A 17,920-nucleotide genomic window follows, 5' to 3' on the forward strand; every position below is an offset into this window, starting at 1 on the left:
GGAATCACTGGTCTACAAATGGTCTCTTAATATTCTGGTGTCAACATTTTAATTATGTTGGTGAACTTTTGTCAGTGCAAACACAGCACTGTAACAAGACCGTAACCGTGGCAAAGTGAGGTGGTGATTTCATCCGAGATCCCTAGTGCCAGCTGCCAGAAGTATATATGGATTATTTTCTGTTGGATCACTGCTTGTTATTGGTAAAAGGATGTGGTGGAAATACCACCTAAAACTGGATTTGGTTAATGGGTCAAACTGATCATCTTCCAGCCCCACCTGTTCCCTAGTCAACAACCTTATGCTTAGGATTTTTTAATGCCATTGTCAAAAAAGCCCACAGGTTCCTCTTCCTGCCATATATAATACTTGCTATACAATACTTACATCTGGGACTAGGTCGAGGAAAAATCTGGGATTGAAAAAGTCCCATAGGTTGCTCTTCCCGCCAGATACAATACTTGCTTCTCGTGTTCTGTGGCTTAGAGGATCTACAGCTACATCTGGGACTTCTGGCTCCAGGTCAAGGATTCTCTTCCACTAACACCAAGCAATATTAGAAAGAAGTCTGGCGGAAAATTCTTGACTACAATGGCTCTGGTAAACATCTTTGCTGTCTTGCACAAACTGTGTTGAAAGAGCTATTCTAAAATATGAGTCCCACTCTAAAGGAATGTCAATTAGAAGACTGGAAATAATGCACCGATATTCTGCATAATGCAATGAACTACATATATTTATCATCATCATTCAACTGGCAATTCTCTGTAAAGTGTGGTGTATGAAAGGCAGCAATTACAGCAATCTGAAATCTAAATATAAAAATCTGAATATAAAGTTTAAACCCTTCGCAGACTGTGGCAACAAAGCGTCAATTATTAAATCCTCTTAAAAACCCTAGAAGTGCTTCTGTTCTTTAAACACAAGTAGAGTATGAACAAACACTCAGGGATGGGGTGGGAAGCACTTCATCCCTATTATTCTTAACCAGCAGATATATATAATTTGGATCAACCTCAGCAAAGGCAGACTGCTACAATACCCTGAAAGACATGGAGCAAAGCAAAGCTGTCCTGATGGAGAGACCACCCGTAAGTAACATGGATGGGTTAACTTGGGATCACTCTGCAGATTGTGTGTATCTAGTCAAAGAAGGGGCAGTCACAGATAATTTAATGCCAGTATCGCTGATAACTTGACTTACATATCAGTAAGGAACAGACAAAATAAATATCTGTATGGGTTTAGGATGACAGTTGAGCTCTGCAGATACATGGCAGATAGTTAATGGAGATATGTCCTGCTAAATCAGGGGTCCCCAATCTTTTTATCCATGAGTTACATTTAAATGTAAAATGAATGTAGCTCACAAGCATGAATAAAGTCTGTGATTGGCTAATAGGTAGCCCCTATGTGGACTGGCAGCCTACAGGAGTCTCTGTTTGGTAGTACCTCTAGTTTTATGCAGTTAAAAGTTGCCTCCAAACCAGGAATTCAAATATAAGAACCTGCTTTGAACCCATTGAGAGCAGCATCTAAAGGGTTGGAGAGCAAAACATTGATCAGGAGCCACTGGTTGGGGTTCACTGTGCTAAATTTTGTATCATTGGGGTTTAAACACATCTTTTATTGCCTTAAAGAATTTTTTTTAGCTAGATTATACTCAACACCCTCCTTTTCTTGCAGGTCTATTCAGAGTTGCCCATTCCCAGCATCCCATGTCTTGGTGGAGTTAAGAAGCTTGTCTGCGTGGTCCTTGTGGTGGTGGTCCTTGTGCTGGTTCTGGTTGGGGTTCTGCTGATGGGGCTACACATGAGTCAAAAACACACAGAAACGGTGAGATTTTAAATTTTACAACAAATGTCACCATTATCACAGCTAGAAAACATAGGGTGTAACCAATAGACATCTCCTGAATAATAAAGGAGTACCACTTACATCTCTAAGCTTTTCACACACACAACAATTTGTACTCAAGCCAACCCAGAACAAATTAACCAATCTGATTTTTATCTGATGGTCTGATGGGTGATTGTAACGATCGCCGCCCGGAGCAGGCCCAGGAGCTCCGGGCGGCGCGTCCATCTTCGCCGGCGTCGCTCCCAAAATGGCGGCGCCCATGGCCGCCACGTGGGTAGCGGCGCCGGGCGATGACGTCAGCGCGCCGACGTCGGCGCAAGAGCGTCAATGACGTCAGAATGGCGCCAAATTTGAAAATAAAAACTCCAACTAGACGCCAGAATGGCGCCCAAGAATAGGATTACTTTCCTGAAGCATATCCTGGGTTTCCTGTGTGCCTTATTGCCTAATATTGTTCCTGCCTTGTATCCTGACCCTTTGCCTGGACTTTGGACTTTGATTGTATTCTGCCTGCCTGTGAACTCTTGCCTGATCCTGACTATTCTCCGTTTAACCCTTTGGATACCGCGACCTTGTTCCCTCAAGAGGGCTTCCTCCTTGATCCAGACAACCTCCCTGGAGGGAGCTCCCGGCTCCCTGACATTATTCTTGGGCCATTTTGGAGAAGCGATCAATAACAACCCAGATCACAGTATTCCCACCGGAGGGAGGAAGTTCGACAATAAAGTCCATAGAGAGGTGCGTCCATGGACGAGAGGGTACCGGCAAAGGCTGTAACAACCCACTGGGGCGGGAATGGCTAGGCTTAGAAGTGGCGCAGACATTACAAGCAGCCACAAAGTCCTTTACATCCTTGCGGATATCAGGCCACCAGACTAGGCGCCTCAAGAGTTCAAGGGTCTTAGCCGAACCAGGATGTCCAGCTTGCCTGGAGCAGTGGGTTTGTTGCAGGATGGCCAGGCGAAGTTCTGGAGGGACGAAGGCCATGCCAATCGGAGTATCTTGAGGAGCCGAGGACTGCCCAGCCAGAATCTGGTCGGCAAATTGGGGATACAGAGAGGCAATGATCTTGACTGGTGGAATGATTGGTTCCTGTCTCTCAGGGTCACGGTCCACCGGAGTGAAGCTACGAGACAAGGCGTCGGCCTTCAGATTTTTGGAACCTGGGCGATAAGTCAAAACAAAGTTAAATCGGGAAAAGAAAAGGGCCCACCTGGCTTGTCTGGGATTTAGCCTCTTGAGGGACTGTATGAACTCCAGATTCTTGTGATCAGTGAAAATCTGGACAGGAATTTCAGAACCCTCCAGGAGGTGACGCCATTCTTCAAAGGCAAGCTTGACTGCCAAGAGTTCTCGATTCCCGACGTCATAGTTCTGCTCTGCGGATGAGAACTTCTTGGAGAAAAACGCACAGGGGTGCAATTTTCCATCAGAGGAATGTCTCTGAGACAGGATAGCTCCGGCTCCGACTTCAGAAGCATCAACTTCGATGCAGAAGGGTAGTGCAGGATTGGGATGTCGAAGAACAGGAGCGGACGTGAAGGCCTCTTTCAAGGACTGAAAGGCTTCTATAGCAGATGGAGGCCACAGGCTGGGTTTACCCCCTTTTCGGATGAGGGCCAGGATAGGTGCAATGCGGGAAGAGAACCCCCGGATGAACTGTCGATAATAATTAGCAAATCCGATGAATCTCTGGATTGCTTTGGTACTCAGTGGGAGAGGCCACTCCTGGATGGCCGACACTTTCACGGGGTCCATCTCAAATCCCTCTGGAGAGATAATGTATCCTAGGAAGGGGATCTTGGATACCTCGAAAACACACTTCTCCAACTTGGCGAAGAGAGAGTTCTTCCTCAGACGAGAGAGTACCTCCTTCACCTGGGAGCGAAGACTTTCAAGGTCCTTGGAAAAGATCAGGATGTCGTCCAAGTATACGACTACGAACCTTCCTAGGAGATCTCGGAACACATCATTCACAAACTCCTGGAAGACGGCAGGGGCATTGCATAGGCCGAAGGGCATAACGAGATATTCATAGTGCCCATCCCGAGTGTTGAATGCCGTCTTCCATTCGTCACCCTCCCGGATGCGAATGAGGTTGTAGGCCCCCCGGAGATCCAACTTGGAGAAAATCTTGGCCCCTTTCAGCTGGTCAAAGAGCTCGGCAATCAGGGGCAGAGGGTATCTGTTTTTCACGGTGATCTTATTCAGACCCCGATAGTCTATACAAGGCCGAAGGCCTCCGTCCTTCTTCTCCACGAAGAAGAACCCAGCCCCTGCAGGAGAGGTAGAAGGGCGGATAAACCCCCGCTGGAGATTTTCTTGGATGTACTCCTTCATAGCGGTAGTCTCTGCAGGAGAGAGAGGGTAGGTGCGCCCTCTGGGGGGCATAGCTCCAGGCAGGAGTTCAACCGGACAGTCGTAGGAGCGATGTGGAGGAAGGAACTCTGCAGACTTTTTACAAAACACATCGGAAAATCCCTTGTAAGTGGAGGGCAAAGTCTTTAATTCCGCAGAGGAGACATTCACCTTCTCGAGGGGTTTTGGCGGAAGGCAATGTTGCAGGCAAAATAAACTCCAACGAGAGATCTGCCCAGTGGACCAGTCTATGGTGGGGTTATGCAGACGTAACCATGGAAGACCCAATATCACTGGAGTAGAAGGACAGGGGATGATGAAGAATGAAAGTTTTTCTTGATGCAGCGCCCCAACTTGTACAGATAGTTCCGCCGTGAACTTTGTGACGAATTCAAACTCCAGGGGTTTGTCATCTATGGCAGTAATTCGCAGGGGAGAAGACAATGGAAGCAGAGGAATCTTCATGCGTTCGGCAAAAAAGGCATCCATGAAATTGCCATCCGCTCCGGAGTCGAGGAAGGCCCTTTCGAAGATAGACTTACTTGCCAGGTGAATCTGCAAAGGAAGGAGAAGCCTGCGTGAATTTTCTTGATACTTCTCCAGAGAACCTCGAGTGATGCCCCCTACATAAGAAACCTGAGACATACCTCGGGGTACAAAACTCTTGGCTTTGGCAGGACAGGCGTAGGCAAAATGGGAATGCCCACCACAGTATAAACAGAGACCTGCCATACGTCTTCGGAGTCTTTCCTGCTCGGAGAGGCGAGTCTTTCCTACTTGCATGGGTTCCTCCAAGGGAGACGTCGACACATGGGTCACAGGAACAGCGGGTGTTTCCAAAATGGCCCATTTCATCCCTCTGAAGAAGTTGCCCTCTGCGGTGGAGTTGTCCCAGCTTTTTATCCAGTACATCTTCCGCCTGCATGGTTTCCCGGTGGAGATCGTCTCCGATAGAGGCACCCAGTTTACTGCCAAGTTCTGGCGTTCCTTATGCAAAGACCTGGGAATTGTTCTTCAGTTTTCATCTGCATACCACCCGCAAACGAATGGGGCAGCTGAACGTGTCAACCAAGCCCTGGAGCAGTTCCTGAGGAACCACGTATCCCTCTGCCAGGATGACTGGTCTGATCTCCTCCCATGGGCGGAATTCGCTCATAATAATGCTTGTCATTCCTCTACAGGAAGGTCTCCGTTCATGTCGGTGTATGGTCAGCATCCTCAAGCTTTTCCCCAAGACTTTGTGCTATCTGACGTCCCGGCTGCTGACGACTCCGCAGCCCATATGTCTGCTATTTGGGCTGCGACCAAGTTGAACCTAGAGAAGAGTGCTCTTGTTCATAAGACTTTCGCGGATCGTCGTCGAAGATCCTCTCCTCTCTACAAGGTGGGTGATAATGTCTGGCTCTCTTCCAGGAATATCCGGTTGAAGATACCATCTCCCAAGTTGGGTCCAAAATTCGTGGGACCATTTCCCATCTTGGAGATAATCAACCCTGTGGCTGTCAGACTCCAGCTTCCACCAGAGATGAGAATCCCCAACGTGTTCCACGTGTCTCTGGTGAAACCCGCCATCACCAACCGGTTCTCTGGCGGTCAGTCTCCTCCTCCTGCCATCTCAGTGGAGGGTCAACTCGAGTACGAGGTGGAGAAAATCCTAGACTCCAGAATCTCCAGAGGGTCCCTTCAGTACCTCATTCAGTGGAAGGGCTTTGGCCCTGAAGAATGCTCCTGGGAAGGACACCGTGATGTTCACGCTCCTCGTCTGGTGAGGGAGTTCCATTCCAAGTTTCCCCAGAAGCCAAGTCCTGGTGGTCCAGAGGCCCCCCGTGAGGGGGGGGTACTGTAACGATCGCCGCCCGGAGCAGGCCCAGGAGCTCCGGGCGGCGCGTCCATCTTCGCCGGCGTCGCTCCCAAAATGGCGGCGCCCATGGCCGCCACGTGGGTAGCGGCGCCGGGCGATGACGTCAGCGCGCCGACGTCGGCGCAAGAGCGTCAATGACGTCAGAATGGCGCCAAATTTGAAAATAAAAACTCCAACTAGACGCCAGAATGGCGCCCAAGAATAGGATTACTTTCCTGAAGCATATCCTGGGTTTCCTGTGTGCCTTATTGCCCAATATTGTTCCTGCCTTGTATCCTGACCCTTTGCCTGGACTTTGGACTTTGATTGTATTCTGCCTGCCTGTGAACTCTTGCCTGATCCTGACTATTCTCCGTTTAACCCTTTGGATACCGCGACCTTGTTCCCTCAAGAGGGCTTCCTCCTTGATCCAGACAACCTCCCTGGAGGGAGCTCCCGGCTCCCTGACAGTGATTAAGTGGCAAGTCAAGCGAAAAATAAAAATTTGCCTATTAAAAGAAAACATAATATTTGGCAACTTTCCAATATACATTTATTAAAGATTTCCAGTGCTTCTGAAAGCACTATTTTATTAGGTAAAACTATTTTTTGAGTTTACATTCCCTTTAATTTTACCAGACATAAGTCGGTTTCGTTACAAGGCATAAACAAGTCCAGTAGCCAAGCAGCCCGTATGAGATTCATAATCTGTAGCCCCATCAAAAAAATCTCCCATTAATTAATTGTACAGATTATTGTTAATGAGTAGACAAAAAATGTGTGTCCTCTGTAATGAGTAGACTAACAAAATAGCAGAGCCTCAAAAATAAGACTATGCCTGTAAGAAACAGCTCCACTAATTAGAAAGATCAGATTAATTAGCAGTTCACTGCAGAGCAGAAATCGTTTCTATAAAGAAATGACCCTACTAATGAGAAGAGCTAAGACAAATTAGGACATGCCTCATGTATAGAGACATTCACTTAATTCAGTTGCTAATGTAATGGGCAAAGCCCAGCCTCATTTATTGTGCAGAATCCTAATTAGTCAATAATCTTTTACAGCAAAGAAGATACCAATTAATGAACAGTCCTGGGGACACAGATGCATTTAATAGTCCAGTTAGTTTCCCATAGGCTGAATTAAAATTCAGAGGATTTGGCCTTCCCATCACAGTGGATGAACCCTAGATGGAATGTCCTCCTGAGTATTTCATTACTTGTGAAATGAACATTTTCTGCCTATTCCATTACTGTTGGTGGTAGTTCCATAACTGATGGAGCAAATATAAACACTGTTTATGTTCGGGTTATATATTGTTTCAGACTGGATTTAGAAGCTCCTATGGGGAAAACAAAAGGGTTATATATTTACTATGTGCAGGTTATGGTGCAAAGTGTAAAAACCAGGCACAGTCCGTCATGTGATTTCCACTTTGTGCTGTACCCTGCATGTAGGTAAATTGCTGCAGGTCTCTGCCCTCAAAAATGAAGTGCAGAGACCGTATTTGCCCCATGAATACAGCAGTGCCTTCATTCAGCAGCCCTGTATTTATTGACAGGTGCAATGGGCAGCTAAAATAGTGTCCCCCCTGCCTGTCCTCTTACTTATGCACTTTTGCCCCGCTTTGTGCTTTTGCACTTGTGTCCAGGATCTCAGTGAATAACCCCTTATGTCTCATGAAAAGTCCAACAGCCAGAGACAAAAAAATATTAATAGGCCCATAACTATGTTTAATAGGCAGGGATTGGTAACCTATGTGTCAGGACCCAAAAATAGTTTCCTTTCCTGTTTAGGGTGGAACTTTCTTCCTACAATACTAAATAGTAAATACAATGAATGGAGTGTATAACTTGCTCTACACTAAATTTAGGGTTCTGAAGCTAATTTGCTGACTTCATTTGGTTCCCCTGAGAAGCAGTTTAAGCACTGAATTGGACACTAAAAAAGCACTATATTGGACTAATTTTTCAACACTGGGCAAAGTTGCCCGTGGGCAGTAACCTATAGCAACCAATCAGTGCTTGGCTTTTTTCAGGAAGCTGCAGGAAGAACAATGAATGCAACAATTTAATTAGTTGCCATGAGTAACTGCCCAGTGTTGATAAATGACCCGTAGTTATTTTAGAGAATACTAACCCTTCCCAAGGTGCAGAGAGGGAGGCTACTGAGCACATTTACTGCCTAACTCCCATAACTGGCAGATAGCATTGAAAATCTTGTCTTTGGAAAAGATGGCTGGAGTTGCCAATATGGAAAGCTAAGCCCAAGGAGAATAAATATGTGCCAGGTCAGAGTCTGGTGATTACAGATGAAGCAGTCTATATTAATTCATACACGGCATACCATCCATTTCAATGGCAAAAGGGTGTGGCTGCATGTGCCAGATTCTTCAGTTAGGACTGACCCCATCTGTAGGTTAATTATTAAATCGGCCAAAGCTTGCAAAAGCAGGATTAAGAATACATGTATATCAGATTCTCTGTGTGTTATAATGGTGGCAGCAACACATTCCTGAAAACAATGCAAAGCTCTGATAGGCTGGAGATATTATTACAGCCTATCAGAGCTTCATGACACTCCTCCAACACTTGTAATGGCTGAATGCACGGTAAAGAGAAAAGGATCCTGGCACTACATGGTAACGACAGGACAGGCAGATTTTTGAGTGAAGCAATCAGTCCTTCCCAAAATGATCATGGCATTACTGAGTAATTATATATTTTATATTCGTCAAATAGTAATGGTTATCTGTATATAAGAGAAATAACAGCACCCTGACCAATAATACGCTTCATTCCAGATTTTTCAGATGTCTCTGCAAGAAGGAACCGGCTCTGGGATCCATGGGACAGGAGCGGCAACTTTTCACCTGGATACAGGAATCAATTCCTCTGCCTCTGTTGTGTATGATTACAGCAAGGTATGTCACATGATCTATTAATAAATACATACATATCATTGGAGATATCTGACTCAACTTTCTCTGTTGAGATATTACATTCAATAAACTATATACTGATCATAAGCTGGCTAACCCATAGCTATTGAATTTACCTGCACGGCTTTCAGTCTGTGGGCTGAACCCTGCCCCTTGTTTAGTAGAGGTCATCTTGGTGGCAAACATGTGGGTTTCCTTATGTATAGAGCTTGCAATAAGGGTTCCACCTTTTGGACAAGGCAGAGTAACACAAAAAGGCTGAAACAAAATGTTAACTGCTTTTCCTAGGTGGACACTTAAGCGGGTTCAGGGGCGATCCTACCCAATTTGCTGCCCTAAGCGGCCTTCGTTTTTGGCGCCCCCACCTCCCCACGGCATTCACCTTCAGCGACAGATGGGGGGAGGTCGGGGGGGTCCACGTCGCTAGTGCAGAGATCGCAATTGTGCTCTCTGCACCTAAAGACCCGAATTTCCGGGTTGAAAACCGGAAATTCGGCTCTTAGTTACCAGGAGCGGCACTTTTGCAGCCCCTGGCAACCAGGGGGGCACTGCCCCCTGAGGCGAGTGCCTCAACTCTCCTCATTGGCGGAGTGCCCCTGAGGGGGTTATTTATTAAAGTCTGAATACCAAAAAGTTTTTTTTAGCTATGAAATCTAAATTTTAAGTGAGAATAAAGAACTCAAATTTTTCGAGATTTATTAAACCCAGATGATGGAAAAAGTCCAAATCCTGAAAATCCGGCATCTCAGACTGTCCAAACTTTTCTGGGAATTGTGATTGTGATTTTTAATAAAAGAATTGTGATTTTTTTTTAATAAGGTCCAATAGTGGATTCTAGTTTGGTCTGAGTTTTTCCATCAAAATAGTCAGTTAAATTCGGATAATTAAGGTCATACGTGTTTTTTTGCTGTTTTAGAATACTAGGTTTGATTCCATTATACTGGTAAATAGCTATATTTATCATGCCTTTATCCTGGTCTGCTTCAGGTCTTGTAACCCATAGCAACAGAACATCAGGTATCATTTAATGATTATCTGCTTGGAAAACAGGAATGATAACAAAACTCCATGTTTGCTGTTTTAGAGTTCAGTCTGGAATCAATAGAAGAAGATTGTGATCAATAACCTCCCTCATTCTTTCTCCAAAGCTGCTGATTGCCACCCGCCCCCGCCCTGGACATGCATGCTACGTCACACCAATGGATCCGGAACAGGTTCAAAGCCTTGAAACCATTGCAGAAAGTGTGCTCAGCAAGGTGAGGATGTTACTGTCCTTTACAGTCTTGTATAAAATAATATTTATATTGCCCTACCCAACACTTAAAGAAATTCAATAGGACTTTGTGGTCAAAAAAGATGCACCAGATAATTCCAACAATCCAGTTGTACTGTGTGTATCTCATACCAGTGGGTACATCAAGTGGGTACAAGGGGTACCATTATAGGGTTTTTTAAAACAAATAAATAGTATGAGACATAAGGGGCCCCCATTTCTGTACTTTTCCCCTATTCTTAATGCAGCCTATCTCCCAATGGATCAAGGGACTATTAAATTGATTGACTGATGACTATACATTCCTTCCTCTACACCAGATAACCTCTAATGACTCCATGAAGCTTGTGACCGACCACTCTCTGCTGGGCACAACCATTAAAGTCCTGTGTGGAAGCCTGCCTGTTTACTGGACTTAATAGCCTTCAACTTTACACAAATTGATCCTTCTGTCTTTCCCTCCTACATAACAATGTGAAGAGCCATATGCTATAAAAACACTTCCAATGCCTCAAACACATATGGATTTTCCTCTCAATAAATGATGAGGTCACCAAATTACTTGTTCAACACAGGGAAAGTGTCAAACGTTTATATGTTCGCCCTGGATTTATAGTCATATTTAGAGTCAAGGCATACAGTCAAATTCGGGGAGATCAGTTGCCCCGCAACAAATCTCCTCTTCTTCGGGGCGACTAATCTCCCTCTAATCTGCCTCCCCTGCCTTCCCTTGCTAAAATGTAAATCACCGGTGGAATGGCACTCGGCAAAATTCATTTTCCGAAATCGCCCGAAGTTGCCTCACGAGGCAGGGTAGGCAGTTCAGGGGGAGATTAGTCGCCCCCAAAGAAGAGGAGATTTGTCGCCGGGCGACTAATCTCCCCGACTCTGCCTGTGTGCCCTGACCCTTAGAGTTCATCTTTTAGGATACAGAGATACAAGAGATAATATCCTAGTCAGCACTTGATACAGCTCTGCCTTGAGTAGGAAATATCATCTTTACCCTTTTCTATCTTGTTGTTTCCTCCAGAACCCATCCGAAATGCATGACATGGCATCTTCACCCTTATCATAGCATGTTCCTTAATTACAGATACATCTTATTGTAACATCCATCCTACACCCTCTGTGTATTGTCTTTCTTACATAGACTTGTCTCCCTGTTCCTCAAAACAGCATACCTCCCAACTGTCCCTTTTTCGGAGGAACAGTCCCTCTTTTGACAGCTCAACCCGCAGTCCCTCATTTGTACTGGAAAGTCCCTCTTTTCTCTGCACTGAACAGCCAGAAAAAGAAACAAAGTTTCTCACTTAATTGGCTTTTAGCAGAGAGCCCAGAACAGCTAACAGGTGCAAATAAGATACTTTGTAACAATTTTGAGACACAAAAACACAGTTTAGATAAGGAGAAATATTTTCAAACTTTCATAACCTGCCAAATTTTGTAAAACAAACATGGTAATTAGGGGGTGTGGCCACAGAAAGGGGTGTGGTCAAAAAATTGCTTCGCTACGTGCGGGGAAACATTTTTTGTCCCTCTTTTTACTTCCAAAATGTTGGGAGGTATGAAACAGTTCAAGTGACAGACCCACCACTCAGAGCACTGGCATTACCCTCTCACCAATCCCTTTATTCTTTCTTCTATCCATCCTCCTTTGTTTGTTTCTTGTCCCACTTTCAAACGCAATTCTACAGGTTTTCTAAAAAGATGCCTCTTAATGCCCTCGGTATAATATTATATATATGGAATAGTTGAAGTGTACACATGCTTTTCTTTATAGCTGTCATTTCTAATGGTATTTCAAAGGAAATTGGTGTTTCAGAAAATAAAGTTTCAGCATTTACTGTTGTGTATCGTGTGTGTATTTATTGTCTGCAAATCTGTAACTATTACAATATGTGTATGAGACAAGCAAGGGCTAAAAGTGTGACGGGAAGCAAAGTGCCAGGATATTTGCCTACACTTCCTTCTCAATCCCTGCTTCCAATTTTGCCCAAAGGAAAACAACATTATAGAAATAAAAGGATCACAGAATTAAATTATTTTTCTTTTAATAATCTGGGACACCTTACTGACTAATTTGTAGCCAATATGGCAGACACATGACCACTTTGCAGGTATTATGGGGACATCCAACCCGATGCAGGACTCTACACAATGGGCACTGGCTGATTCACTGTTTCAATATTTTCCAGCCTATCTAACATAGAAAACGCATGGGCAGGCAAGAACTATTATGTTCCCTGCCATAATACTATGAATACCCTGCAGTGAATCAGAACCCCCATCAGCATCAGACTGGGGGGGGTCTGGGCCTACAGGGGCTGCGCATTCAGGGGCCCACCGGTGTGTACCTTCTTATTTCATCATGCAGCCATGTTTGGTGTGAATGGGGTAGGTCACGAAGCAGCGCAGGCAAGCAGAGGCTCTGGCAGTCATGGGGAGTGGGTCTGGGCCAGCAGGGCCCAGAGGGTTTTTTCCAAATGTCCTGTCTGCCCGATCCAACCCTGGCCCCCATTAAAAAATAGGCAAAGCCAAGGCAGAATATAAGCACTGATCCCTTATCTTACCCTAACTGGGCAATAGGCCCTTAACCCCCACTGAACATATGTTAGGGCAAGGTCATACATGGCGTGTTTACGTTGTGTTTTTAAAAACGTGCGGTCGAGCATACATACACCAATGAAAGCCCACACGCATGATAGTATGCAGTGGCAAAACTAGATGTTACTGGGGCCCGCAGCAAATTTAATTTAGGGCCTGGGCCTAGGGTGGCAGAAATTAAGGGGTGGCATGCCGTCCAGCCACAGAGGTAGTTGGCTCCCTTCTGGAGCACTAAACGCTAGACGATTAGTGCTCCAGTATGAAAGAATGCGCATGCATGCAATTCTGTTGGAGGAAGGGGGCGCCGGAGGGCGCTGGCCTCCGGGCGCCCACCTTGGAAATCCGCGCTTGGCCCTAAAATATTGATAAGTTGGCCTATTCTACCAAGATATGTTAAAATTGCTCATTAATTAGGGTCTCACTGGGCTCCCTAAACTCCTGCCCCCCCCCTGCAACTGCAGGGTCTGCTTCCTCTGTAGTTACGCCCCTGATAATATGCTTTTTTCAGCCTGTAGTTTTCTTTATCAACATGTGAAAAAAGCAAAGCGCAAAAGCAATTTACATGCAAACTGTAGCCATAATGATTGTCAATATGCAATGTAATTACGTCACCAGCATACAATGCCACAAATATGTACAGGTATATGCGTTTGGCCACCATATTGAAAATGTGCGGCGTATTTCAGCGAAGTGTGTTTCCAAACCTGCGGATCCCATAGAGTTCAATAATACGGTGTTTCCTTGGCATATTGGCATTTCTGCTGAGAAACGCAAATACTGGCATTGCGTGGTGGATGTTGGCTCGCATTTGCCCCGTGGGAATTGCTATATTGAGTTTTCCATTATTTTCAATAGGGCTTCATTTTGTGCATACTTACGCTCAACCGCGCGTTTTTAAAAACACAACGTAAAAACGCCACTTGTGACCTCTCCCTTACAGGTGTTTGCAGTAAATATTTCAAATAAGGTATTTGAGCGCAATTTAAAAACTTCAGATTCAGTTGAAAAAAAGAGCTGAATCCCTAAACCTGTGCAGGGCTGGATTTACATAGTGGGCACCCCTAGGCCCACCGCCATTTGTCCCCCCATCCCCTCCCCTTTATTAGTGCAAATTTTCATCATCGGGACAGGAGCAATGGGGATTGTTGCATGGGAAATTAAAAAAACTATTGGATCTCCTGCGCATTCCCAGTGTTTCTGAACCAATGGTTGAGCAGGATGCCGCCCCCTAAAATACTGCCACCCTAGGCCCAGGCCTTGGTGGCCTTTCCACAAATCCGGGCCTGTATTTCTGTATTAGAAGCAACATTCCCAGCAGAATTCTCATCCCAGAGATGTCAACCTCCTGGCAACTGAATTCAGGAGATTTAACATGTCCTGTAAACTGAACCACCCCCTGCTCATGCCTTATTACAACTCAACCATGCCCTTGCTCTGCCACCACCTGGGGTATAAATATTGGTGTCCCCCAAAAAGTTCAATCTCATACTGCCACCTACACCCTTGTTTATGCAGTGAGTCCTGACTAAAAGGGATGTAAACCCAAAATTATCTTTTCTTAAACTATGAAAACAATGACATTTTCTATCACTAGGGAAACATTAACTTTTGTACTCATATTGCCTTCAACTTAAATCATGCTTTGCTCTCTTGTTCTCTTTGCAATCTTTGGTGTTCCGGCCAAGTCTGCCCCTACCCTGTCCCTTTCTAGAGGTCGCCATGACTTTCCCTGTTTAGTTGTGTCTTCTCTTCCAGCCTTGCCCCTTGTCCTCCTTACCCAGCACTTCTGTACAATATGGCACAATTAACCTTCATCGTGGACTGGAAATCTTGCCTTGTTATCACTGGTGGATTGATGACACGTGGGGCCCCTGGGCTACATCCACACATGCCCCCCTTCTAGGCTACTGCAGGGTCTGGATGTGTGCAGATCCAGGCACCTAAGCTCTCTACTCTGGGTCAAGTTTGTTGCCCGATAGTGACATCACTAGATCTGCACATGACTTGTCTGTCTGCTTCTTCTTCAGAACGGTTGGGCTATGCCTCTCAATTTGATACATCATTATAGACATACTGTACATTTCAAGGGTCCAGTTGCATTTGTTTGTAACCTGTATACATAATGATACATCCAAGAACATATATATATAAAGTCCATAAAAAACACATTGGCCCCATCTAATTTAAATACACATTCCTATAGACCCATCTCCTAAATATTTTTACTCTCATACTTATCTTATCCTCTTAGGAGACAATAGTGAGCCTAAACCTAATCTAACACATGCTTTAAGTAAAGCATGTGACGTCAAACTTATAATTAAGGCCAAATGGCAAGTGTGAAAATCCAAAAGACTTCTCTCTTAAGGTGGCCGATAAAAGGGTTGATAAAAGTTGTTGACAGACCGAGTTGGCAGTTTATACAATAGGCCTGTGTGTGGGGTCCTCCGACGGGCTTCCCCGATTGATATCTGGACAAAAGCCGGCCAGATGTCGATCGGGCAGGGTTAAGAATCCTGTCGGATCGTGGCCACATCTGTTCGTAGATGTGGTCCCGCGATCCGACACCCATATTGGCAGCATTGGGCCCTAGGGCCCACAATCGGATCAGCCCGATATCGCCCACCTCAATGTGGGCATATTGGGGAGAGGTCTGCTCGTTTGGCGAAATCGCCAAACCATCGGATCTCTACATGTATGGCTACCCCCTCTTGCTCCTAATCTCACTTCTCAATGCTTTGAACTGAGAAAAAAGAAATGTCACCATTGCTACATTGTGCAAAATGTCTTGTGACATTGCTCTTTTTTATTTGGTTCAAATGCTCCCTCACTCTTTCTTTTTACTTTCTACTTGTGCACCCTACGTATTGTTTACGACATTGGAGGCATGTGATGAAGGGGTATTACAATTTACATATCCTTTAATTTCTTATCCGTTACTGTCGACTCAAAATTCCTTGACACTTTCACATACCAACATGTAATACATCTATGGCTACCACACTTGTAACTACCTGATACTCCAAGGGGCCCTAGATTCCTCTTGTTCTTCTCTCCCACGATATATACCCCTGTATGGAAAAAACATATTTGATTTGCTCAGATGTATAAAATTGTACCCCAAGGAATCCAAGTGAAGCAGAACTCTGGGAAATGGTTTAGCCATGAAGTGGAGAATAATGTATAGCAATAAAAAGCATATATATTTTACATAATGGCATATATTGAAGCTATTCCAGTGGGGGCCACAGGATGTCACTGTCACACACAAACTCATCTGAATGTGCTGCTGCGGGGCAAATACGGAGAATTATGCAGAATTATTGGGAAATGATGAGGTAACAATACTGGCCTGAATGGTTGGTATCTCCATTTTTATTTTATTCCCAAGGGGCAGTATGTGAGCCAGCCATGCTGAAAAGAAATTCATAGTTTTACCCATGAGCAGGAGCACCATCAGGGGGGCACAGGCGGTACTCCTGTACCAGGCCGGGGCCAAAAGGGGCGCCTGGCTGTGCTGCACTTTTCAAAATATCCGTGCCTCCCTTAACAGTACTGAAGCTGTGCCGCACCTGACAAAGTCCAGAACCGCCAAAGTCTCGAACAGCCAAAGTCATGAAAAGCTGCAAAAAGACCCAAAGCCACAAAAGGAGCCGAAGTTGAAGTCCTGAAGCCACAAAAGGAGCCGAAGTTGAAGTCCGGAAGCCTCAAAAGGAGCCAAAGTTGAAGTCTCAAAGCCGCAAAACTACCTGAAGCCACGAAAGGGGCTGAAGTTGAAGTCCTGAAGCCGCGAAAGGAGCCGAAGTTGAAGACCCAAAGCCACAAAGGGAGCCGAAGTTGAAGTCCCGAAGCCACAAAAGGAGCCGAAGTTGAAGTCCAGAAGCCTCAAAAGGAGCCAAAGTTGAAGTCTCAAAGCCGCAAAACGACCCGAAGCCACGAAATGGGCTGAAGTTGAAGTCCTGAAGCCGCGAAAGGAGCCGAATTTGAAGTCTCAAAGTTGAAAAAAGACCCAAAGTCACGAAAGGAGCTGAAGTTGAAGTCCCGAAGCTGCGAGAGGATACAAAGTTGAAGTCCTGAAGACAATTTCAGTTCTGCTAAACACCAATGTGGTTTTTTTTTCATATTATTAAATCCCTGGCCACCAATGTGATTTTGAGATTATAAATGCACCTGCCACCAATGTTTTTTTTTTAAATATACTCTGGGGCCCCAATATTTCTTTTTAATTTATGGGGGCCCTGACCACCAATGATTTTTTAAAAACTTTTATGGGGGGGCCCTGGCACCAATGGTTTTTTTTAACTTATAGTGGGGCCCTGGTCACCAGTTATTTTTTTTAACTTGTAGGGGGACCCTGACCAACAATCTTTTTTTAATGGGGGGCCCTGGTGCCACAGTTTTTTTTTAACTTATAAGGGGGCTCTGACTATCAATGGCTTTTTATAACTTGTGTGTGGGGGGGGTTTACCGTTGTTAGAGCTGATGTCTGTGTGGTCTTTTAACTGTGGAATTTAATAATAATCTTGTAGCCTTACATAGGATTTGTTTTTAGATGGGATGAGCCCCATTTGAAAGATGAAAAGACAATAGTTTTAAAAAACTCCATAAAATAAATAAAGAAGACCAATTGAAACGTTGCTTAGAATTGACCATTCTATAACATACTAAAAGTTAACTTAAAGGTGAACCACCCTTTTAATTGCACCAATGCAGTTGCCTATTTAAATGTGTCAGAACTTTGCTTTTGCCCTTTATACCACCTTTATTGGTCAGTATTTATATATAATACACAAAAGCCATGAATATCTTGTAAATTATATCCTTATAAACGGTGAGTTCTGATGTCATCAGTTATAAACGGTGAGTTCTGATGTCATTTCTGTCACATGACTCACTGACATTTGTGTATTATAATAAATAAAGTTTCCCCAGTTGTAAATTATGAGGATATTAGAAGTTACCTTCGGCCTCGTGTTTTTATATGGTCATGAAACTCCTGGGTAACTTATAATATCCTTATATTTTACAAGAGGGGCTACTTTGT

At 44.6% G+C, this 17,920-nt stretch overlaps 1 protein-coding gene across 1 annotated transcript; it reads left to right on the plus strand.

Annotated features, from left to right (window-relative positions):
• The first annotated feature begins 986 nt into the window (after positions 1-986).
• On the plus strand, positions 987-12,115 carry sftpc.L (surfactant, pulmonary-associated protein C L homeolog). The gene is made up of 5 exons (XM_018253512.2): positions 987-1,091; positions 1,687-1,836; positions 8,862-8,981; positions 10,148-10,255; positions 10,593-12,115. Exons 1-5 carry the CDS (start codon positions 1,053-1,055, stop codon positions 10,689-10,691), a joined length of 516 nt encoding a protein of 171 aa, XP_018109001.1. The 5' UTR covers positions 987-1,052; the 3' UTR covers positions 10,692-12,115.
• Positions 12,116-17,920: the final 5,805 nt, after the last annotated feature.

Source organism: Xenopus laevis, chromosome 3L (assembly GCF_017654675.1).
Source record: "Xenopus laevis strain J_2021 chromosome 3L, Xenopus_laevis_v10.1, whole genome shotgun sequence".
In the NCBI taxonomy this organism is placed as follows: Eukaryota; Metazoa; Chordata; class Amphibia; order Anura; family Pipidae; genus Xenopus; species Xenopus laevis.